Here is a 25,885-nt window from a genome sequence, read left to right as displayed (position 1 = left end):
TGCTTTTGAAAGATTTTTCTTTCAGACCTCTCTCAATTCTTTGGCACTACATATTGCCACTAAGTTGGGATTTTATACTACATTTATTTATTTATTTATTTGTTGATTGATTGACTGATTTATTTTGTTGGTCCAATGACCTTTTTCAGCTCATAGCTGCAAGGACAAGGGTAAATACAATTGGGAGGTAGGAGGAAATTGAATTACCCAGAAGAATCCCAAACTGTCAGGGGGATAACATGGAAGCAACACACAGTGACCAAAAGTCAGGACTGAACCCTAGACCCTGGAGTTGTAAGGTGAGCTAGTGCTACTGTGACATCATATTGTCTGGATCAATGAGATATTGTTTTCACCTCTAATATCTCAAGAGTACTGTAGATATAGCTGAGGATTCACCATCTAATCGCATTAACATAATCTGAAACAAATTGAAATGTTTATCTTATTTTCTCACAAGGAGGTAATCAAAAACAGATAAGTTTCTTTTCTCAGAAGGCCTCCAAGATCATGTGAATGTTAGACAGCTCAATCAGAATCACATGGTTACAGTTATATACAGTAACTCTCCGAACACAAGGTGTGTGTGTATGTGTGTGTGTGTGTGTGTGTGTGTGTATGTATCAGTGTAACTTCCATCACACCTATGGTACTTTATAGAATTCAAATTTAGTTAAACCATCTTGAACATAATTAATAGAAAACACCACACAGAGGAAAGTACCTCCTTCATCCCCTACATCCCTTTACTTAAATACAAGTGCTTCTGTGGCTCACCTTGCTAATGCCTTGTGTGAGAGAATATCACTAGAAAAGGCATGAGTTCAAATTCCTTGAAGCCTCACTTTTTTGTCAGGCAATTAGCTTATAGGACTAAAGCTCTGACCTGTTGATAAGCTGTTTCCTGTGATAAGCGTACTGGGTTTGAATCCTTCCACCTTCATTTGGCTACTGTGTGACCTTAAGCAAGTCACTTGTCCAGAAAGCTCTCTGGATGATTGCGAATTTGGGCTAAGCTCTATAGTGGTCTAGTGGACTGCATACCTAGTAACTACCTATGAACAGTAACTTCATAGTTGCACAACACGCTGCAACTCACTGTTGGATCACAGATAGGAGCTGTAAGTTTGACAGACAGATTTATTTATTTATTTAACATTTGTTGACCGGGAATGTCCGACTAGGTTCAACAGAGCCTGTTTTCAGCGGAGGCCCTGGGAGAAATGCTCCAGATGGAACCCTTTCCATCTTATTCCCAATTCACTGCCATTGTTGCATGGTGAGGTCTGCAATTTCAGTGCTATAAATATTGATGTTTAATGGTTTTTGGATTATACAGCCTAGAAGATGGTGCTGAGGAGAGTCAGGCCTGGGATTTTAGCTTTAGATGTGTTCTTCAAACCTGGGTTTTTAGCGTCAGCTGTCTTTTCACTACTTTGTTTCACTAAATCAGAAATGTGATATTGATGACCTAGGCTGATTTCTATTAAATATGCTATCCATTTATGCCTTTAATGAATGTTTTTTGCAGACATCCTCCAATAGGAGAGGAATTGTTATTTACCCACATCTGTCCTTCTCATTTGACTTTCCTTGCCATTAACTCTCCTCTGTTCTCAAATGTCCTTTGGCATTTTTTAAATTATCTTTATTGAATTATCACTTATGACACAGATAATCATACATTCATATAAATGAAAACAAATCATATAGGTATATTCTTAGTTACAGACATTATAAATCACATATAACTGCTATACAGTCACTGTCAATCCAGGATTTCATAGCTCACTCCTGCCTTCCCTTAAACCTCATTCCTCTTCCAAAACATTATTCTGCATGTATTGTTCCCACAAGTCCAATTTTTTGCAATGTAATTTGCTTAAACCCTTTTCTAAAGATATCACTTCCAGTTCTTTATCTCTATTACTATATTCACTGCTTCAAATATAGTTGGTTTAGACTTTGATTTCCATTTTCTAGTAATTGCTTTTTGAGCAGCCACCAAAACTAAACTTAGCAAGGTCTTACTATGTCTAGTCAATTCACATCCTGTATCCCCAGCTGAAACAAATCATATCCTTAGGTAAGGTACACAAATTTGGTTACCCAGTGCTTCAGAAAGAGTAGTCTGCAGGGAATTTTTAAAGACTGCCAACTCATTACATTCCCAAAAAATATGTTCCCATCTACCTCTTTCTTCTTCATCACACCTCCAACAATTACAATGTAGCTGAAGAAGATATCTTTTAGCATGTAAGTAAGATTCAAGGATCATCCCACACAGAACTTTAACACCATATTTTTAAACCATTTTTCTTATTTTAAAATAACATTATTAGAAAGAACAAGCCCTTAAATTAAAAGGACTTATGTCCCCAGTTACTGAGATGCAGAACAGAAGGAATAAATAAAAAAAAAAACAAGACTTACCTCTAGGTAGAACCGAGGACTCTCTGGCATGCCAGTAAGAGCTATTATAGCAGCAACTGAAGGAAAGGCACAGACCAACACAAATACCCGCCAGCTGTGAAACTGGTATGCAGATCCCATCTGGAAGCTCCAACCTAAATGGGAAAAAAGAAAACTAAGATTCAGCAGACAAAACAAGTCTGAAGGCATAAAACAATTAGGGAGGGAATAATACATGCTATATCTGTGACTTTAGTACATTCTTTGAGGAATGTTTCCAGTCCAGTGATATTTTACCTAGAACTACTCTGCATCTTAATATTTCTTATTCACACATCACCAGGCTGTGTAGTGTAATGTATCCTAAAACTTTACCCTGCTTCGTTGTTTACACCACCTTATAAAAGATCGCCAAGGTACATCCGCTTCTTCTTATAATGAATGACGCAAACGGTCTTCTGTGGTATGGCTATGTAAAATGGGAATCATCCAGCTCATGGCATCATCCTGGTGTCCTAGCATGCAGCTAGCAGGCATGCGCAGTGCCGACTGACCACAGTACATTCAAATGAGTTTCAGAATGAACACATGCACAACCACCTCACACTCATTTGGAAATAATAAAAAAGCACAAACCCATATGATATACTAACCCTCACAATGCCACTCCTTGCACATTTTCCAGTATGTGCGTACCCATTACTGTGATGCTATGTGGTACATTGAATGAATGACAGCACTTCCATCAAGTATTAAAAGGCCAACATAAATGGAGCAAAGCAAGTTAACCAAACCTCATGGGTAAGTTTCCCTGCACTCCCCCACACCCCTGAACTTAAATATATCTACTTCTGAGGTCACACAATAGTGGACAACAAAGAAAAGTCCTCTGTTGGAGAAAGTTGTTTCTCTCTTTTTTTGTTCAATTGTACAGCACACAATGAAAGTGCCGTTGATCAAATTACAGGAAACTGACAATCTGCATGTACAATCCCTCAGTGTTAATGTGACAGTACCCTGCACCTGCAGTAAAATGAAAACTGTTATTGCAGGTAAAACACATGTATACTATACTCAACATAATTAAGCAAACAAATAAAAAGATCAATATTGATGCATTTGATTTCCATTTATGTTGGTGCCAGCCCTTCTGGTCATTAATGGCATGTCTCCAGTCCCTCATTGATAACTTTTTCAATCTTACAAGAAACTGACAGGTGTCTAGTACCATCCTGTATAGGTGTAGTTCCTGGGCACACACAGACACACACACACATACATACACAGACATGCACACAGACACACACACACACACACACACACACACACACACACACACACACACACACACACACACACACACAGAATATATTGATAGTAAGTGTTCCCACTCTCAAATTAAGAACCAGGTAGTGAGATTAGTGGATATCTAATCTTTCACCTGGACATAAACATATATACATACATAGACATACACACACATAGAATACTGGAACTAAGGGTACCCACACTCCAGTATTAGCATCAGCATAGTAAGATTAACATCTATCTAATCTTTTAGTTTCATTATCTGAAGTAATGCTCAAGTAACACAACTTTTATTTTTAATTTCAAGCATATTTTTAACAGATGTGATAGTTTTAATTAAATAAGAGCTCAGTAAATGTTACTTAGCAGAATAAAACTGAATTAAATGGCACCAAAAGAATAAGACAGAGATTAAGAAGAAATATATATTTTCATGTGGGCAGCAGAGCCCCCTCCTTGACATGTTCCATGAAAGGGGAAACCACTGCACCTGCCAATGCATACGTATATTTTGACACACTTAACTGTAATTCTGAGGTTACTGCATTACAGGAAAAGTGTATGTACCCGATGGTCCTGTTTTGGAATACCAGAATGCAGTTTTCCACAATATGCCATCGACCCGTGGTATATTTTCCCACCCACTCAGACCTTCATGTAATAATATGATGGCACCTTCTCTCACAATGCCCAGCTACATAAGAACACTAGGAATTGCCATGTCTATTGTATTCCATCTGAAATAAATAAAGCATCTTGCCCTTATATTACACATATGATTAAGAATACTTCAATAAAGACACATTGTCCATTCATGGCATTCTTTCTAGCATTATCTATAGCCACATACTGTAACATTGGGATTAATCAAGCTGCCATGTTAAACCCTCATCTGTCAGACACTAAGTGATACAGCCCATGTACTTCACAGAATCTCCACATCTGAAATAAGGAATGTGGCTATCATGGCTTTTGAATGCCTTTTACATATAAAACATATATATGTATATGTGTGTATGTCGACATATCTTCGTCATATATGCTTCATTCTTCCTTCACAGTATAAGTAAGCCTCCAACTGTAGACCCAGCCCCACAGTATACCATGTGTTACCTGTTCTTGACAGATGGAGCTACAGGTCTGTCTTCTGTCCTTATTTACAAACACACCCCTTCTCTTTGATCGCTGACTACAAAAGTGAAGTTTTGCAATACATTTTAGCAGGTTTACTTACTATATTTGAATGAGATTTTAACAAAACACTGCCACTTATCACTTTCTTAACCTGTTGGGCCCTTATTTTCCAAATGCTCACTTTGGAACTCATTTACAAATAAAATAATCAGTGTGCAGGTCTGTTGGTAAAGATAATTCTGCAATTCCTGTGTGAAATTCATTTATGAACATCACTTTAACATTTTCATTACTTCAGTTCTGGAGACAGAATCACAAGATAAGCACTAAAATACTAAGAGCAAATATATCGGGCCACCACATTTAAGATCTGGCACTAAATCTGGTGAACACATCTTTGCCGTGATAGCAGCTGTCAGGGCTTTCATCTGAAGCTTGCAACAAAACCACTTCTTGAGAGATCTTAAAATGTAACAGCTACCATTTATCATTTTTTTAGATCAAGGACAAAATGTTTTTCAGCTTGACAGGTGATTTCACTTTGCGCAAAATGACCTTTACAGCAGAGGGTAATAATGTTCCCTACTTTTCATGAAGTAATATCATAAAAGAAGCATGTTCAAAATATGGGACAAGAACAATGAAAACCTCATCATCTGACCTCTAATTCCAAGACCATATCCTCCTAGCTTGCTGTTTTCATATCTAGCACCAAAAACAGTTCTGAGATTTTACATCTGCAATGCAAAATCATGTTCCAAGTGAGGCAGGTATTTTACTTTTGTTCATAAGACAAGTTTATAAAAAAATCTATTACAAAGTAGGCAGAAAAAAGTAAACAAACTGTGCATAATTTCTCTGTTTTCAATCATCCATTCTCAAATGCCAGACTGAGGATTCAGTGTACTCTGTGAAACATCGCTTTCAGTTTTTGCCAGGAGTTTCATCACTGCATTAAATGATTACAAGGTTGATTCCTGATGTTGCTTAGTGGTGGGACCATGTGGACACTCCATTCATATCCCCACTAAATGTCAGGGATGCAGTAAATACCTCTGAGGGTGCCTTTTAGTGCATTTAAGTTGATTGTTTACACACCTAAGGCCTGCCCCATTTTACAAGAGTAATTCATTTCAGATTATTTCCTCTGAGTGGGAGCCATCTAAAGATTTCCAGTACTGCTTGGTGGTCTTTCGTAACATTTTATGTTTTTTATCTGTGCTCTTGGATGCTTTCTTTTCCTATGAAGTTGTTTTATCATGTTTTTCTTGCTTTTTTTTCTTTTCTTTTTCTCAGTATATTCCACTTTCCATCACCTCCATGAAAGCCAAACAGCTTCCTTTAAAACTATGACTACTTCCCATAAAAACTTGAACGATCTAATTATTTTTATGTTTTTTTAGCCTCTTTCCTTTCTATTTGCAGCAATCTTACTCCAGGGGATAGCTCATGAGGTAGTTCACTCATCTTCGATTCATGTCAGTACAATGAACGCAATAAGAATAAACCTAAAACATTTCAAAAGTAACCTTTTCAGCCACTAAACATGAAAGAGTCAAAAATACACCTATGAAAACTGTAAAATAACTAAAAATGAAGAAAACAAACTTAATAATAAGTATAGGTAACTCCACACCAGAAGGCATAAACAGACTTGATAGCATAATGGTTAAGATCTTCGTACCCCATGCACAAGGTACAAGGTTTGCATGTTCTCCCTATCTCTCTGTGGGGTTCCTCCCAACTCTGGAAAACATGCAGAGTGTTTTTGTATCAAACTCATCTAAGAATGCAGCTGTGGGCAGCAGCATAGACTGTAGATGGCGCCTTATAGGGGGAAGAGTCATCTACTGTGATGCACAGTATCCTTAAAGATAGGAGAACATGGATCACAGACTGTGCGCTGTGGCAGGCCTACCACCTGATGGTTTAAAATATGCTCTAGGTGATTCAGTCATATTGATTAAATAAAAATCTGCAAAAGAAACAGAGACCTCCAAAGTGGACATCCAAGCAACCTCCACCCCCCCAACACAAACCATGAAACACATACTTCACAAAACCATTGTTCCACGCAATCACAGCCCTTAAGGCAAAATAACATACCCAACACACTAGTAATAGGTGACTCTATAGTCAAGCACACTGACGTCCCACTCACTAGGCTGAACAAGGAGAAAGTTATTGTTAGCTGCCTGTCGGGTGCCAGGATCCGCCACATAACACAAGCACTCAGGTCACTCCAGAACAAGTGCAAATATGACTCTGTCATTGTCCATGTTGGTGTGAATAACCTGAGCCATACCTCCCTGGACTACATGAAAAGAGACATGGAGGAGCTCTCTGATCATGTAGCCCAGGCCGGTATGACCCTGACCCTGAGTAGCATCCTGCCCTCACCAATAATGATACCATGGTATAGAGAAAAAATTATCAATTTCAACAATTGGCTAAGCTTCTGGTGTCATTCAAAGGGGATCCAGTGTCTGTCAGCCTGGGATGACATGCTCGACAAGCCACGCTGCTTCATTAGAGATGGCTTGCACCTGTCACCCTTAGGCTTTCGAATACTGGCCAAGGCTCTTGCCACCCCCATAGTGCCTTTTTTAGGCAAGGCTCAAAAGACAAACCCGCCACCGTAAATAGCACAAGTAACAAAAAACTGAGGGTAATGCTACTCAATGCCAGAAGTCTAAACCTCAAAATGCATGCACTCAAGGCACTCCTCAGTATGGAGAAAATCAATATATGTGCAGTAACAGAAACCTGGTTTAAGGCTCCAGAGAGCACCCCAGCACTACCAGGCCACAACTCATGCCATGCATTTCAGCCACAAAACCTGGACCGAAATACAAAAGGTGGGGGAGTATCCATATTCATCAAGGATACCTACACCTCCAGGTTAGTGGCACAGCACGATGCTTCAGAGATCATCCACATGCAACTAACAATGGGCAAAACTGCTCTTCAAATTATAGCTTGCCACAGATCACCCACCATGTCCCAGGACCCCTACTGCACATTCCTGGAAACACTGGGAAACATAAAGGTCCTACCAAACACCCTGATATTGGGTGATTTCAATTACTCAAACATTAACTGGGAGAACTACTCAAGTACCAACTCCCTTGCCCAACATTTCCTAGAATTTATAAACTCAAATGCCCTGGATCAACTGCTCAACACCCCCACCAGAGGTGACAAAATATTGGACATGGTTATCACCAACATGGGCGACCAGTGTTCCACACCGGAGGTCAACCCCTCGCTGGTTAGATCTGACCATAAACTAATCACTCTGGATATCCACATTCTGCCACCACCCCCGGTCAAAGAAACCACTGTGAAAAACTTTTCAAAAGCAAACTTCACATTACTTAAGACCGAGGTGGGAAGTTTCAAAGCCCCCCATGCTAAAGGTTAATGCTGTCCAAGCTGCAAAATCCTTTAATAATGCACTCTACAGGCACCTATAAGAATGCATGGATCATGCTATCTCAAACAAAACTAAGACTCACTCCTCCAAGAAAAGGAAACCAGTCTGGTGGACCCCTGCCATAAACAAGCTATACAACAGAAGGAGGAAACTAGTACAGAAAAGAGTAAAATCCCAAGAAGGGAAGACATCCCTGATCAGTATCAGCAAGAAACTACGTTTCCTCATAAAATCATCGAAGGCTATCTTCAAAAGAAGAATTGCCATGGACTCCAAAGATAACCACAAGGCATTCTTTAGCTATGTCAAGAATCTAAGTGGCAATTCTCAGATCTGCTCGGAGTTAGTACAGAATGGCACAAAATACAGTGAACCGACCGATATAGCCAACATCCTGGCAGACAGGTTCAGTGCAAACTTCACCCCCCCCTCTCACCCCCAAAAGGGCCCATAACTATACAAGAAGAATGTAGTGCCCCTGAAATCACAGCCACTCAGGTTAAAACAGCCCTCTCCAAAGCCAAAAACAAAGCATCAATGGGACCGGACAGTGTCCCAGGCTGCGTCCTACATGAGCTCAAAGATGAACTAACCCCTCACCTAAACACACTGTTTAAACTCAGCCTCTCCACAGGCTACGTGCCCACAGAGTGGTGCACAGCAACAGTTATTCTGCTCCACAAAGGTGGAGTCACAATGGACCCCAGGAACTATCGCCCTATAAGCCTGACTAGCTAAGTCTGCAAAGCTATGGAGCGCATCATCATGGATCTCATTAACAGAGACATTGGGAACCTCCAAACACTGGACCCTACCACTTTGGCTTTGTTAAGAGCATTTCATGCCTCCTAAACCTGATGGACTTCTTTGAGACAGTTACCAAGGCTATAGACAAGGGAAAGGTGGTCCACACAGCCTACCTAGACCATGCAAAGGCCTTCGACACCATTCCCCACTCAGGTATTATAGATAAGCTCACCAGCCTGAACATAAACCCCTACGTCACAATATGGCTTGCCAACTGGCTCACGGACAGAACCCACATGGTAAGAGTTGTGGGAGCTAGGTATGACTCTAAACCGGTTACAAGTGGCGTTCCCCAGGGCTCAGTCCTAGGACCCCTCCTGTTCAGCATATACTTTTCAGAGGTACAGGCAAGCACAGGAGGACTATGGCTGACCAAGTTCACAGATTACTGCAAACTAGGGGCTATAATTGACTCTCTGGCTGACACAGACATCCTCCACAAGGGTCTCACTGAGACAGATACCTGGTGTCAAAACCATGGCCCCAAGCTAAATGCCAAAAAGTGCATAGTCATCCCCTTTGGAAAAAAACAAAGTACCCACAAACTACCAGATAGGTGGTCGCCCCCTAAATACGGAAGATGTAATAAGGGATCTGGGGACCCAAGTAGATAGTAACCTCTCCTTTGATAATCACATTGCCAAAGTGTTAGAAAATCCTTCCATGTGGCCCACCTAATCACAAAAGGGTTTGCATCCAGATCGAAAGAGGTCATTGGGCCCCTCTACGCATCACTCATCAGACCCATCATAGAGTACAATGCCCCATTTGGGATGTATCTTACAAGACACCTGCAACAACTGGAAAGACCACAGAATTACCTCACCAAGAGGATCACTGGCCTCAAGCAGATGCCCTATGCAGCTCGACTGAAGAAATGCCGGCTGTACTCGGTTGCATACCGCCTACTCAGAGGTGATCTCTGCCTGACATACAAGGCCATGTCCAACCCAGAATTGATGGACATGCTCCACCTAAAGAAAACCATATCCCCTCGAGCCACACGCTTCAGGGAGTTAAACCTCACCACAACAATAAATAGGACGTACTGGAGGGATAGATTCCTGTCCCAGAGACTTCCCATGCTCTGGAACAAGATTCCAATCTACATTAGGCAGAGCTCCTTGCAAACCCTATTTAAAAGAAACCTTGATGTGTGGATTGGAAACAGAAAGTATACCCCAGGGATCACTTCAATGGCTCTGCTAGACAGAGGCACAAGGAACTAATCTAAGGGGGCGGTGAAAGCCAACGCATTCCGGCTAGGCTTATAAATGCCTTCGGGCAGATAGCCTAGTACCTACCTATGAACCTATGAACCTATGAACAAAAATGGGCATAGGTATTTACCGGTGATAAGTGGGTTGAGAACTCAGCCTACTCTGACCTAACTTACACCAAGGACCCATGCTAATGGTGAGAGGGGTGTGCCCCTGCTGGCCAGTGTGTGCCTGCCATAAAGTCCAGTAGCCCTGGGTCAACAAGCTACTGGCTGGTCATCCAGCCTGGTTTACCCGGGATAGTTCTGTTGAGCAAAAGCTGGACATAAACCAATCAGCCTTCCAAACAGAAATTAAGAATTTCTACACTCAATGACAGGACTAGGCTTGGAAGTGGATGACATGATGGTAAGGAGGAGGCTGGACATCCTATGTATTCAGGAGACAAGCTGGAAGGTTGGGATCTAAAGCCTACTACTCAGGAGAAGGATAGGCTAGAAATGGTGTGGAAATTGTGGTGAGGGAGGGAGAGGCTTCAGAAGACAGTGAGGGATGTCATCAGACTTAGTAACAGACTCATGGCAATCAGACTTCAGTGTAATGATAGTGCAGTATTCATAATCTCAGCCTAAGCCCCACAGGAAATTAGTTTATTCATTTACAGGACAACAGAAATTGGTGTTGACAATACGTAACCTTAATGCACATATCAGGACAGACAGAACAGTATGGGTGGGGCAACAGGAATAAAGAAGAAGAGGCTCTTCTAGACTTCTGTCTGGCAAATGGCTTGATAGTAGCCAACATTTATTTTATTTTATTTATTTTATTTTACATTTGTTAACCGGGCTAGTCTAGCTGGATATATGTCCATTTTCAGTAGAGGCCCGGGGAGAAAAGCTCCACACATAAATCAATACAAAGAGACATATTAATAAAAAATTTAAGTACAATAAGAATATACATTTAGTAATAAGAACAACAAATACCTAAGGCACACACAAAAAATATACTAGGTCAGTAGAAGCATCACAATTAAAATGCTAAAGATTAGCAATTAGTTTCAATAATCCGTCAGAGAGAAAAAAGTATAACAAGAGATTAGAAGGGATTAAAGTAGTAATACCAGAGAGGAGAAGAGTGAGAAACAATAGTCTAGTAAGGAGAAGAAGTAAAAAGATGGAAAAGAGGGCAGGGGAGAGAAAAAGAGGAGTGAGTCAGAGCATAAGAGGAGAGCAACAGGGCAAGAAAAAAGTAAGTATATGTCTAGCTAATAAGCACAGTATATAGTTAAAGTAGAGTGGGGGGGAATGAAGAAGGTTAGTCAGGAGTCCTACAGGAACAAAGCCAGTGATTTTGGAAGTACAGTTTAATTTTTTGTTTGAAGAGTGGTAAGGAGGAGATTAGTGTGATATCTGTGGGTAGCAGATTCCATGTCCTACCTACAGTATTAGTGAACAGAGAGTCACCAGCTAAGTTATGGGATTTTACAGATTTGGTCATGAGTTTAGAAGAAGATCGAAGGGAGGTAAGATTGTTATAAGGGATTAAAAGTTGAGAAAGTATAGGGGTGTTATCAGGTTGGTAAAGTATCTTGTGGGCAATAGTAAGTTGTGAGATCATAAGACAGTTTTGTAGCTCTAGCCAGCCTAGGAGTTTTAGGTTATGACAGTGATGTGTTCTGAAAGGGTTACCGGTGGCAAAGCGGGCAATGCTATTGTAACAAGTTGCTAGTTTATTTAGGTTAGCCTTCTTAAGGTTAGTGAAAATAGGTGAGGCATAAAAGAGAGTAGATATCAGATGGGAGTGGGCGATAGTAGCTTTGGTAGAAGGTGTAAGAAATGGTTTAATACGGTATAACGATCCTATTTTTTTGTTAACTGTTTTGATGATGTTATTGATGTGTTGATCAAAAGTGAGATTGTTATCAATGGTTATTCCTAGCAGTTTAGTTGTCGAGTCAGGAGAGATGACAGTGGTGTCGTTTGACAAGATGTTGAAGTTTAATGGGGAGGCTCGAGTAGTAGGAGAGAAAAGGAGAAGTTTTGTTTTTTTAGCATTGAGAAGGAGGTACCGTCTAGTAAACCAAGTTTCTACAGTGTTGAAGGTAGTTTGAGTTAGAGAGAGTAGCTCTGAAGAGGTAGATGCTGAACAAATAATAGTGGAGTCGTCAGCATATTGGATGCAGGTAGCTTGAGGGATTACAGTGTTAAGATCGTTTGTGTAAATGGAGAAGAGAAGTGGCTCAAGAATGGAGCCCTGTGGGACTCCAATAGAAACAGGCAATAAGAAAGAGATATGATTGTCCCAAAGAACGGCTTGATGTCTGTTGCTTAGATAAGAAGTAAACATGGTTCAGAAAGAGAGACAGCTACAAGATCACATACAAGAGTGGCCATCATGCAGCTCAGGTAGACTTCTTCCTAGTATGAATAGAGCACTGGGGTAGAATCAGTGATTGCAAAGTCACCCCCCAGGAAACACATCATAAGCCAGTGGTTGCCACAATCAGCTGCAAGCTTTGGTCAGAGAAGGCTCTAAGGTCAACAGAGAGCAGGCTGAAGACCTGCAAGTTGAGTGGAGAGAAAGTACAACAGTTCAAGGAATTAGTCAGGGCTCTAGCACCTCAAGAAGAAGAGGAAATAGGTGGAGTTGAAAAAGAATGGTAGCACCTCAAAACAGCACATGCAAGGGCTACAGAACAGATACATGATTGAGCCAGGTATGGTAGGGTGCATAAAAAAGACTGGTGGCAGAATACAGAAGTCCAAGAAGTCATCAAAAGAAAAGGAGTGCAGGAAAAAGTAGATGACAGAAAAGACGGACCAGGCTAGGAAGGAATACTGATTGGCTAACAAAGAAGCTAAGAAAGGAGATGCAATAGGAGGTGCTTGCTCTTCTAACCACCTTACTTAAATATACTAAACCCATAGTTACACAACTACTGAGAAAGGCAAACGCCACAAAGGGGGTCACATTAACACCTACTACCATTATTCTCTTTATCCTATTCATGACCAGGGAAAAGGCAGAATATATCCAACAAGAGTGCAAGCATATAGAATGCCTATTTGAACCGCTAACCACGGTAATTGTAACTTTCTTTAAACTGTAAATGCATCAATCTTACAGACCACCATCTTCAGTACCTTGAACAAATAATATGCTCCTGCACTTTTTATCTCCACATGTGCTTGGAATTATGTTTTAAACCTGAAACTGCAGTACGTTATATACACAGCACTTGTACCCCTAAAACTGAGGTCCCATGTGCCTTATTCCATTGTAGCCGAAGTAGATGTTAAAGATCGTATAGGAGATATTGAAAGATGAGTAGAGCAAGTGAAAAAAATTCTAATCCCTATTGTAAATGTGAGACCTGTTACTGCTAGTCCCAACATTAAAAAAGAAATAAACTGTGATTCAACCTGAGAAATAATGAACTGTAGACCTTCCTATTACACAGTTTGGACTTTTTGTAAGGTGGCTTTGCACACCTGCACTCTATGTTCCCTAAACCTCTCTGTGATTGTTGTACCTTAGAGACAAGAAAACATTCCTGAGATACTGTCCCCTTTGACTTAGTGCATAGGCCCTTCATTAACATTTCTCATTTTCAAGGACTGCAATTATGGCCCTCAGATGTTCAACAGGCACACAAAAATGCACTATATAATAAAAGATCATAAAAAGAACCGTGAATGATACAAATTACAAATGAACGTTCGAAAAAAATAAAAGTTTTTTATTCAAATTAAAGAGGAAGAATTGGGAAATTCATGTTTCCAAAATTGTACATCTCCTTAATTTTCCTACAATTTCAGATAGAAATTGCTAATTTCTCCTTTGTGCTTTATCACCTAATTTTTCTGTACAACTCTTCCACACTCACATTAACTGTCTGTAAAACACAATACATGTATATCATTTAGTGCAGTCTTCCCATGACTTAAGTCAACGCTGCTTAGAGCTACAGCTAAATTAAACAAATTGGTTGAATCACTGACTGGTTGAAAAAAGTGTTCTATGCAATGGACACCAAAACCCTATACTCCATCCTCTAATACTAACCACGTTTGCATAACCTCACCCACCCCCTGCCACACCCTTTATTTAAATATACTAACTCCTTGGTTGCATAACCGTGGAGAAAAATGAAAAGTCAAAAATACAATGAATAATTGCTAATGCACAAATATAAACAATACCAGCATTGTTTTCCTGTGAAAAAATGGAAGTTGAAGAATGAGGAAATTACTCAAAGGATGGCAACGTTCTCCACTTTACATTCAGCCAAGACTAGGGAAGCCCATTTAGTGCAGGTGATATAATCCCCCGACCTTCTTATTCAGGTCTCAAGAACTACACTTTCATAGTTAGTAAGTAATAATAGAAAATGTATTTATTTATTTTATTTTATTTTATTGCATTTGTTTACCGGGAAAGTCCACTGGGCCTAAAAGAGCCCATTTTCGGTGGAGGCCCGGGGAAAAAAGCTACGACAAGAACACAGATGAGAAAAAAAATTAAACATTAATTGGTACAGAAGTAGAAACAGTGTTACACATAGTAGTTACAGTAATACATACAGAATATATACATAAGTCAGGAATTTAGTTAGTTTGATTACAGTAACATATACAGAATATATACATAAAAGCGTGAATTTAGTTGGTTGCCAGATGAATTCAGAGTAGTAAAAACGGAGATAAATTAATCAGCATTATTGTACCAGTATCAACAAGTGATGAAAGAAAAAAAATAATAAATATGAAGAAAGTATCATCAGTCACTAGTAGCAAAAATCATAGGAATGTGGTTATAATATAAGGAGAAGAACGAGATTAGGTTATAGAGCAGGTACATAGCCAGGAAGAGTTGAGACGATTTTTCAGTGTTTGTTTGAAGGTGGTGGTGATGCCCGTGTTTCTTATAGAAGGAGGAAGCGAGTTCCATAGTTTGGCGATGGTGAAGGAGTAGAGCAGTTGACCAGCAGGTAAGGTAGGCTCTTCCACTTTTAGAAGTAGATGATTTTCAGATCTTAGTTGCCTGCTGGGTTGGTATTTGGTAAGTAGAGTTGAGAGAGCACGACAGTCTGTGGGTCTGTAGATTATTTTGTGTGCTGTGGTTAGCTGGGTGAATGACAGATGGTGGGGGAGTTCCAACCAGCCTAATTGTTTTCAGTGAGTTACAGTGGTGGGATGAGAATTTGGCCTTGGTGGCAAATTTGGCTATTCTGTTGTAACACATATCAAGTTTGTATTTTGTAGAATTTTGGATATTAGTGAGGAAAGGGGCACCATAAAGGAGAGAAGGTAATAAAAATGTAGTTGCGAGGGTTTGTCTAGTAGAGAGGCTAAGAAAGTGTCGGTGCCTGTACAGCATATCAAGCTTATGGTGTGTTTTTTTGATGTTACTGTTTATGTGTAAGTCAAAGTTTTGCTTTTCAAATATAAAAATGCTTAGTAATTTAGTGTGTAGGTCAACTTCTATAGTGGTATTGTCTTGGGCTTGTATACCGAAGAGTTTTTTATATAGGGGAGTGGTTTTCTTAGGGGTAAAAATTACTAGTTTAGTTTTTTGGGGATTTAGGGCAAGATGATTGTTAAGCATCCAAGATTCAGTAGAGGTGAGGGCATTCTGGGTGATCTGCTGGAGTTCAGAGCTGGAATTTGCAGTGAATATTATTGTAGAGTCATCAGCATACTGGATTACTAAGCATTGTGGGAGAGTGGTTTGAAAGTTGTTAATAAAGATGCTAAATAAGACAGGACCAAGTATGGAGCCTTGGAGTACCCCTGTGGAAGTATTGAGGAAGGGAGAGTAAGACTGTTGCCATTTGGTGGATTGCTGCCTATTGGAGAGATAGCTATTAAAACATTGTAGGGTAGGTGGGGAAATGTGGAGGGGAGATAGTTTAGAGATGAAAATAGTGTGGAAAATGGTATTGAAAGCTTTGGAAAGGTCGAGGAAAAGAGAAGCAATTATTTTACCAGAATCCCATGCCCGGTTAACTGTATCAGGGAAGGACAGGAGGGTTGTAGTGGTGCTGTGCTCTGGTCTGAAACAATGCTGAGTGGGTGACAGAATTTGATTTTCAAGCAGGTGGTTGAAGAGTTGGGCATGGATGCATTTTTCCAGTATTTTAGAGAGGGGTGAGAGAATAGCTATGGATCGAAAGTCTGTGCTGCCTGTATTGGTGCTGCCTTTGTGTAAGGGGAGAATGAATGCTTTTTTCCAGATGCCTGGGACAAGGGATTCTTTAGTCAATCTGTTAATGTGTATGCTGACGGGATAAGCTATAGAGTTTGCAGCTAGCTGCAGGAAGTGTAGGGGTAGATTGTCAGGGGCTAGAGTACAGGGTTTAAGCTTAAGTAAAAGTTGTTTTATTGTGGCAATGGGTATGGGGGAGAATTATAGGTTAGAGTTTTGTGTAGGATTGTTTTCTGGGAAGGTTTGATGATTAGCTGTCTTGGTGGTGGTGCTGTTAACTGTAGGAAAGGTGGCGGTTAGGTTAGCTATTGTGTCAGTAAAGTAGGAATTGAAGAGGGTGGCAAGTTCAGTAGGGGTTTTGTGTGGGTCAGGGGATGGATTGCTTTTAGAACTTGGATGTAATAGATGGTTGATGGAGGACCAGAATTTTTTGGGATTATTTTTATGTTGGCTTTGTAGGTGGAGGCAGTGGCCTTTTTATCATTGGTTATTAAACGTTTTGCCTGGTTAGGGAGTTGTTTGTTTTGTTTTTAATCATTGGTTATTAGACATTTTGCCTGGTTATGGAGTTGTTTGTATTTGTTTACTGGGAAAGTTTGACTTGGAACAAAGCCAATTTTCAGCAGTGGTTAGGGGAGAAATGCTCCAGATGCATGTCTTTGGGACAGTCTTTGAAAATGGGTTTATAAAATAACAATCTACTACTGGTCAGTTGGAGTGCCAAAGTATACATTAGCGTACAGAAGAGATCCCACAGAAAAACAACTGTACCCATTTGTTGTACCAAATCCCAGTGTCATGCATAGCAATTTGTTAATGGCACCATTTTTTCACTCACAAAGCATAACAGTCCTTAGATCTATAACACTGTATAATATCTGAATTAGTTATATACCAGTAATGGAAACTAAAAAAGTTAGACATAAAAAAGAAACATATTCAAAATCATTAACACCTGTTTCCAACATTTCAGCAATGATATACTGGTGACATATCTCTGGACTACAGAAACAGTGTTGACCTTCTAATGACAATCCTAGCTCCTATTTGAAGATGAAATGGATACAAACATGTCCAGTGAGCTGGAGCTATGTTAAGATGTGTAGTGCACAATGCACAGAGCTTCATAACTAACAGAAAAAGTTACAGCCTCTTTTCCTTCAGTACTTTATATGTGTGTAGACATTCAGTCTCCCCTTCACATTTCACACACTCAATCTCTCTCCCTCTCACTGTCTCTCTCTCGCTCACTTGCACTTATTCAGACCTTTTTACTCTCTCTCTCGCTCACTTGCACTTATTCAGACCTTTTTACTCTCTCTCTCTCTCTCTCGCTCACTTGCACTTATTCAGACCTTTTTACTCTCTCTCTCGCTCACTTGCACTTATTGATATTTTTACTCTCTCTTGCTCACTTGCACTTATTCAGACCTTTTTACTCTGTCTGTCCCTCTCTCACTCGCTCACTTGCACTTATTGACATTTTTACTCACTCTCTCTCTCTCTCTCTCTCTCGCTCTCTGTGCTTGTAGAACCAGGCAGTTCATTCTCACTCCAATAGTCGATGTAAGTTTTCTTTATGGAGCAACAACAGGCAAAAAAATTGTATCACAAACACAGTGCAACATACAAGGACTTAACCTTCCCAATCCAATTCTGTCACACAGAGAAAATGACCTGCACTTTTCTGGGTCATACTGAGTTTATGGAAACTTTGGAGAAGTCCCTTCTTTCTAGGAGAAAAATCAATTAGTAAAGATGTAGCCTATGTATTTTTTGTTTTGTTTTTTGTGTTCTAGGGTTGCAGTTTGACTATCAGATAGCAGACACCCCCTTAATGTAGGGGCGCTTGGCTGGGAAAGAAAGGGAGAAGAAAGCAACATTGATCAGATGCTGTCTCCTGGATGGGACTGCTCATCAGGCCGAGAAGGGAAAGTGAGCAACAGTGTCCTTATGGAGGGGATGAATGGGACCCTATAGCATCATCGTCTGCTCATACTGAGTTTTCTTTAAGACATACCCTAATTTGTTGATACTAAATTCATAGGCTGAACAGACAATGAGGTTGGCCTTTTGAGATAGCCCTTCCACCTCTCCTTGGCCATGCTGCATGTCCAGCTCAATGACAAACTCATGATGTGGTCTCTACTAAGGCTTGATGAATGATCCATCTTCATCAGCAAAGACTCTACTCTAACATAGATACCCCATCCTCCCTGCCACCCTGTCAGATGAATGACATACTAATCAAAGTCAAGTCTCCTGGGCCATCCATCTGTGTCACTGGGCTAGCAACCCTTGTAGTTCTTGTAGGGTTAATTAAGATATTAGATGTTTCAAAACTGCATTATTTTTATTTTTGTTCCAGTTTCAAATTTAAGAATAGCCACAACTAATCACAATATTCTTAAAGAAACAGCCACTTTTCGTGTGCTTAGGACACTGCATAGTTCCAGTCCTGTCACAGAAAGTATCACTTCTGCTGGGCTCACACACTTAAGTCTATATGGCCAACAGATTTGATCTTTTGGGAATGGAAAGTGTTGCATTCTTAATTATCTGAACACCTGACAGCTGATGAGTAGCCATTTCTCTGTAGTCACAGCTGAGTTGTTTTAGGTTTCAGTATATTTTTGTTTGTGTGTGTGTGTGTGTGTGTGTGTGTGTGTGTGTGTGTGTGTGTGTGTGTGTGTGTGTGTGTGTGTGTATTAGATTAAGGATTTCCCACCCAGAAATTCTGCCTTCAGAGCTTTGCACATTCTTATCTTCCCTCTTACCCAAAAGGGATACCTAACATTTCTCTTGCAGATTCACCCACCAGTATTATTTAGTATTATAAATTAATATTCTATTATGTTTATTAAGCTGGAAACATTTCAGGAGAAAAAGCACTTAGAGTGCTTCTTCCTCAGCATAGTTTTCAAGAAGGTGGGTGGTGGTCACTACTGTTTTACTGCACATAGAGCTCCGTTCATTAATGTACCAGCCAATCATACTCTGACATAATGAATAATAAGCACATACAGTATATATTGGTGAGCATTTCCTTAACTTGATCTATTTGCATTAATTGTTATTCAGTTCAAACAACAGTAGTGGGTCTACATCCATTTTGAACACTTCATTTTGGCAGTTTAATTTAGTGTTGCAATATATGCTGCTCACTGCAGGTTTTGCTTTTGGTTAAGGCTTCTAATTGACAATGCAGTTCTGTGAGTACTGACAGATGGCATGCTAGAAAATGTAGGTAATTATGTATATGTCTCCAAATCATCTTAATCGTTTGTAATCATACTAGGCAAGCATGATCAGCAATGGAGTTCTATTTTTCTTTCATTATTTTTGCTAAGAATTGTGTTAGATGCTTATGTATTTTTGTTGCTGACTGGGAAAGAAGTAGTTTCATTTATTCATTGTTACTGACATGTATTTGTTTTTCACTCTCTCTCTTTTTTGTTAGTACAGACTGTAAGTGCATTATTTCTGTCCCAGTTTCAGTTTTATTTCAGGATACTTCTTCTCTAGCTGGACAAAGAATACTTACCTTCGCTGTATATAACATGAAACCTGTGATGTGTGCATTACAAGAGAAAACAGGTTAAAGATATATAATGGGAACGAAATAAGGAAAAAAAGAAAAAAAAACAAAGCCGCAGGGCAATACTCATAAAAACAATCAACATTCAAACTAAAACGTTAATAGTAAACCATGATGTAAAGCTAACAATTAACTATCCTCAATGCAGCAAAAGCAAAAAATAAATCCTCAAGACTTAACAGAAAAGCAGAATGAAAGCTGCAATCAAAAGAAACAAATACTAATAATAAAATTAAGAAAACTATATAAAATAAAGCTAGCAATGCAAAACAAACTTAAAATATCTTAAACAATACTAACAGATAACAAAGAAACAAATTCATATTAGTAATGATGACTAAAACAGACATTTCCCTAGTCAGTGACAAAATGTATAAACATAGCACAAAAATCCAATGTGTCTTTCGGCTTTTCCCAGTTAGGGGTTGCCACAGCGGAACTCCGGTCCGCTAATGATTGGCAGTAGATTTTTACGTGCTGGCTTGCCGGGCCTAATGCACAACCTTCAACAAAGGAATGCCCATTCACGCATGTCGCCACACAGAAGACGCTCTAACTGAGAATCGAACGGGCAATGTCTAACTGTGAGGCGGAAACGCTACCGCAGCACCACCACCGCAGTTATATACATCACCTAATATCAATCAGCATACAAGTATAATCCAGTTAAATGATTCACCAGGCTAAAAGGCCTTTGATAAAACTGCTTAATATTGAGTATACTGATTTTACTGTTAAATTATTACATTTTTACTATAATTAGTTTTCTGGTTCCTTCTGGTAGCAGAAAAAAGGTTTCCAGGCTAGTTGTTTAGTATTAAATTTTTAGTAGCCAGTACACCCAAAAATTATTCTAAGCAAACTGAACTCCAAGCTGTTATACTCATCCCTGTCTCCTAAGTAATTCCTGTTCCCACAGCTTCTGTAACTAAACTTATTGAGATGGGTATCTTGAGACAGTATAAGAATTGCCTCATGCTGCCTAACAATCATATAGTACTCAAACACCACAACACAGTGTGTGAGAGATGTACACATGTAATGCCCTTGGAGGCAAAACTCTCACACACAGTACAACTCAGACACCAAAATCTTTAGCAGTACATTACACATTGTAAATCACCAAGGCCATCGTAATACATATAATCCATCATATGCTGTGGTTCTAAACAGTAGCTTGCCTAAACGTCAAAGACCTCCAAAACACAACACATGCACAATGCACACTCAGCAAATTAAGCATACCTCCTCACATAGCTTTTCTGGTACCAAGATCTATAAGATCATGCAAGTACCTAAGTCCTTGAACAACAAGTACCAAAATGACTCTGTCATAGTTCATGTCGGTGTCAGTGACTTGGGGTGTACCTCCCTCAACTATACAAAGAGACATAATGAAACTCTCAGACTATGTGTGCACAGCAAGAATGAGCCTAGCATTGAGCAGTATTCTAACTTCTCCACGGATGATGCCACATTGTAATTGACTTCAATCATTTTAGTTTTTGCTATCATTCAAAGGGGGTCCAATATTTGTCAGCCTTGGAGGATATAATCAACAGCCATGTTGTTTCATCAGGGATGACCTGCATCTGTTCCCTCAAGGGTTTTGATTATTGGCAAAGATACTGTCCACCCCCATAGTCCCTTTTTTAGGCAATGCCAACCTGATAAACCTACCAAATAAGCAAAGGAAAACATGAAGGTGTTACTGATCAATGCCAGGAGCCTAAACAAGAAACTTTACTCCCTACAAGCCCTTCTCACCCTACGGAACAATGATGTCTGTGTAGTGACTGACATATAGTTTAAAATAGCAGTGACCACTCCAGCTGTGCAGGACCACAATGGCTTCCACACATTTAAGCCAGCTACAGTGCAGGAGGAGAATAAAGGAGGAGGCGTATCGATCTTCATCTAGAAGAGATACACATTAAGGCTGGTAAAGCAGCATGATTTACTAGAACTTCCTCAAGTCCGAGTAGCTATCAGAAAAGTCCTGTACCATATATTAGCTAGCTAAAGGACTCCCCCTGTGACCCAAGAAAACCACAGCACCTATCTACAGATACTAGAATCACTCAGAATTAAACACAATACCATTTTCCTAGGTGATCTAAACTATTCAACTGCAGACTGGGAAAAGTACACCACCTGTAGTGCACAAGCAAAGAAATTCCTGGACTTTATCAATACAAATGACCTGGAATAATTAGTCAGAGTACACGCTAAGGGGAATAACATCTGAGATCTTGGCTTTAATTATATGGGGGCATCTTACACTATCCCTTGCATATCTTCATCACTTGTTAGATCTGACCATAAAGCCATATCCTTCGAAATAAAACTGAAACCAGAGATCTCTTCCATAATATCAAAAAGCTTTACAATAAAGGTTAGAGAATTTTGGCCAAAAAGAAAGAAGAGTAATTCCCAGAATGCTAGAGCCCTTGTCACTGAAGCAAAAAAAAAAAAAAAATCAGCTTAATAAAATCCATCAAAGCAAAGTCTGAAGTTAGAATATATACCAAAGCCAAAGACAATCAAAGGCCTTTTTAGTTATGTTTGTAATCTTAAAGGCACAATGCAGCAATGCACTAAGCTGATTGTGAATGGTGTTACCTACACTGAGACAGAATATATAGGCTTATTAGCTGATAAATTCAACTCTAACTTTACCCTTCTCACATCTCCATCTGTCGCAGCCTATTAACATTACAAAAGGTACAAAACAGGGTTGTCCACTTTCCCCTTTGTTATTTGCATTAGTAATAGAACCATTAGCAAATTTCATATGTGCAAACCCAAACATTCAAGGAATTCAACTAGATACTGACCTTGAGTTAAAGATTCAACTATTTGCAGATGACATTTTATTGACTTTAAAAGAAGATAATAACACATTAAAAGAACTATGGAAGGCAAATAAACAGCTTAAGAAGATTTCCAGACTATCATTTAATGAAAATAAAACCAATATGTTACTAATAAATATGGACAAAGAAGTATTGCATAAAAATATCATAGATATCTATCTAAAATGATACAATCAAATACTTAGGAGTTTAAATTAATAATGGCATAGATACAACAGTACAATTAAACTATAAAGAGATTTTAGATAATATCAAAGAACTCATACAAAAATGGAATAAGCTATTTTTGGAGGAAAGGCTATATATAATTCAAATGATTATATTCCTGAAAATTCTGTATTTTATACAAGCTTGCTCTCTACCTCCACCTAAATCATATTTAAAACAATTTCAGGGATTAATAACAAAATTCTTATGGTACCCTAAAAAACCTAGAGTTGCCCTCAGACATCATTTTGACAAATGGGAAGAAGGTGGAATAGGCTTACCAGTTTTGGAAGGATATATACAATAGTCGGCTTTAAAAAACGTTTCTGTATGGTTAAACAACGAATATACTTCCAAATGGAAACTAGTACATGAAAAAATCTGGTTAAAAACTACACATGAGCTAATAAATAAACACATGGAAATAGCACCGAATAGCTTACTTTGGTTATTGAAGGAGTATGTGGCAACAGGGAAACACAAAAATATAAATTCTAAATACATTATCAATATCCTAAAGACTTTTATGCACTTTGTAAAAAAAAAAATCTGGATATAAAAGCATAGTCTTTTTTCATATTCCCAATGGTATATACACAAAATAATATTATAACTCAGGACTCAGTAGCAGTTAAATCTTAGCAAGAAAGGTCTAGTTTACTGGCATCATTTGATAAACACTACTAAAGTACTAATGATAGAGCAAATTATAAGTGAGTTCAACCTTGAAAATAATATGTTGTTAACACTGCGGGGATTAAGACAAACAGTTTTAAATCAACAGGCAATAATCAGAAGTTTGTTAGGGAAAAGGTTCCTAAGTTCATAGAGCAGTTAATAACGCTGATGGAATTTCCCACAAATGGGAAAGGAATTTTATCAATATTGTAAAAATTTGTTAAAAAAACAAGCGTTCATAATAAACAAATGGAAATACTATGAAACAGTCAATGGTAAAATGCCAGATGACAAACATAAAAAACTAATTTTTACATCTCCAAAACTAACATCTTTATCATTATACTCGTAACTTTTCACATGGCAATTTATACACAGAACATATTTAACACCACACAAATTAAAACTAATATATAATAAAGACAATAGATGTTGAAGATGTAAATCACAATCAATAACTAATTGGCAACACATGGTCTATGAATGCCATTTACTTAAACAATATTGGGAAAGTATTAACTGTTTGTTACAGGCATTTTTCACTAATAATTTCCAACTACAAAAATCTGTAGTTTTGTTGAATACACCTGTGCTTTCTTGCATTCCAAGGCAAAAATATGTAATTTTGTGGACTCTCCTTACTATTGCAAGGAAAAATATTACACAGAACGGGAAATCTGTAACTCCTCCCAATTTTAAACATTTCAAGAACATGGTTTTATCAGTCTCACAGTTGGAATTGAAAACAATCAAGAGGAAAATAGAACGACTTACTTCCTTAAGCATTGCATGACAGAATGTAAATCAAGCGCTGGCAACAGAAGACTGTAATAAACTATAATCTAATTCAAAGACACATTAAAGAAAACAAAGTTTATTTCAAGTATAGACATCCTATGTAAATAGTTGTTTTTGTAATGTTTGCTTTTAGAATTATTTTTTCACATTAAGCTTTGACTATGTAATTATTTATTTGATATACATACTGTATATATGTTTATGTTTGTAAAAATCAATAAAAATTTATTCAGTAAAAAATATACCAGAAACTGGCTGGTCTCCAACTATCATACAAAAAGTCCTAAAAGTGCTATCAAAAGCTAAAACTACTGCATTAATAGGTCCTAATGATATCCCTACATGCCTGATTGACTGCCAACAGGCTTAGAAATTGGGTTCAGAAAATCAAAATAGGAGAAGTTACCTCCACAGAGACCAACGGAGTCCTCCAGGGTATGTGCTGGAACCTCTCCTGTTTAGAATCTACTTCCCTGAAGTAAAAGCCAATACCAAAGAGCTGTGGTTGATTAAGTTTGCAGATGACTGCAAGCTAGGAGCAGTTATTGAAATCACAAATGTCTTAGCCATCCTGCAGGAATGTTTGTCCCAAATAAATAACTGGTTCCAAAATCATGGACTGAAACTAAATGCCAAAAAAAGTAATCAACTCCAGGGGAACTACCTCAATTAACAACACACCCCAAGGGTTGACCAAGATGTTTGTGCATTGGGGGCTTCTATGGACAGTGATCTAACTTTTGGCCAACATGTGTCCATTGTCATTTGAAAGTCCGTCTATATTGCACAGCTTATAAACAAAGGAATTGTGTCTAGATGTAGAGATATCATTCTCCTCCTTTACTCAGCCCTCAAAAGGGCAATTATTAAGTATAATGCCTCCTTTGTATGTGCCTGTCCAGACACATGCAACAAATGGAACACCCACAAAGATACCTTACTAAAAGGATACAAGGCCTAAACAATATAGCCTACATGGACCAACTCAAAGTCCTGTCACTATACTCGGTATATAGCAGAGTGCTAAAAGGGGACCTGTGTCTTACATACAAGGCATCCTCTGACACAATACTGATGGGTTACTGCACATCAGCAAGTCAAATGGCATCAGAGATACTAGGTCTAGGGATCTAAACCTCTTTCACAACATCAACTGAATGGTTTGGAGGGACAGGTTTATCTCACAGAGGATACCACT

At 38.9% G+C, this 25,885-nt stretch overlaps 1 protein-coding gene across 1 annotated transcript in view; it reads right to left on the bottom strand.

The window, feature by feature from the left end:
• Positions 1-25,885, bottom strand: part of SV2A (synaptic vesicle glycoprotein 2A) — a 1,331,300-nt gene that overhangs the window by 246,137 nt on the left and 1,059,278 nt on the right. The window contains exon 6 of the mRNA XM_044079906.1: positions 2,434-2,567. Coding sequence (XP_043935841.1) covers positions 2,434-2,567 — 134 coding nt within the window. The remainder of the gene's footprint in view (positions 1-2,433; positions 2,568-25,885) is intronic.

The sequence above is a fragment of the Protopterus annectens genome, chromosome 8.part0 (genome assembly GCF_019279795.1).
Source record: "Protopterus annectens isolate FY-2018-M chromosome 8.part0, PAN1.0, whole genome shotgun sequence".
Lineage (NCBI taxonomy): Eukaryota > Metazoa > Chordata > Ceratodontiformes > Protopteridae > Protopterus > Protopterus annectens.
The sequence above is the reverse complement of the archived record's forward strand: the minus strand, read 5'-3'. Positions and strand labels throughout refer to the sequence as shown.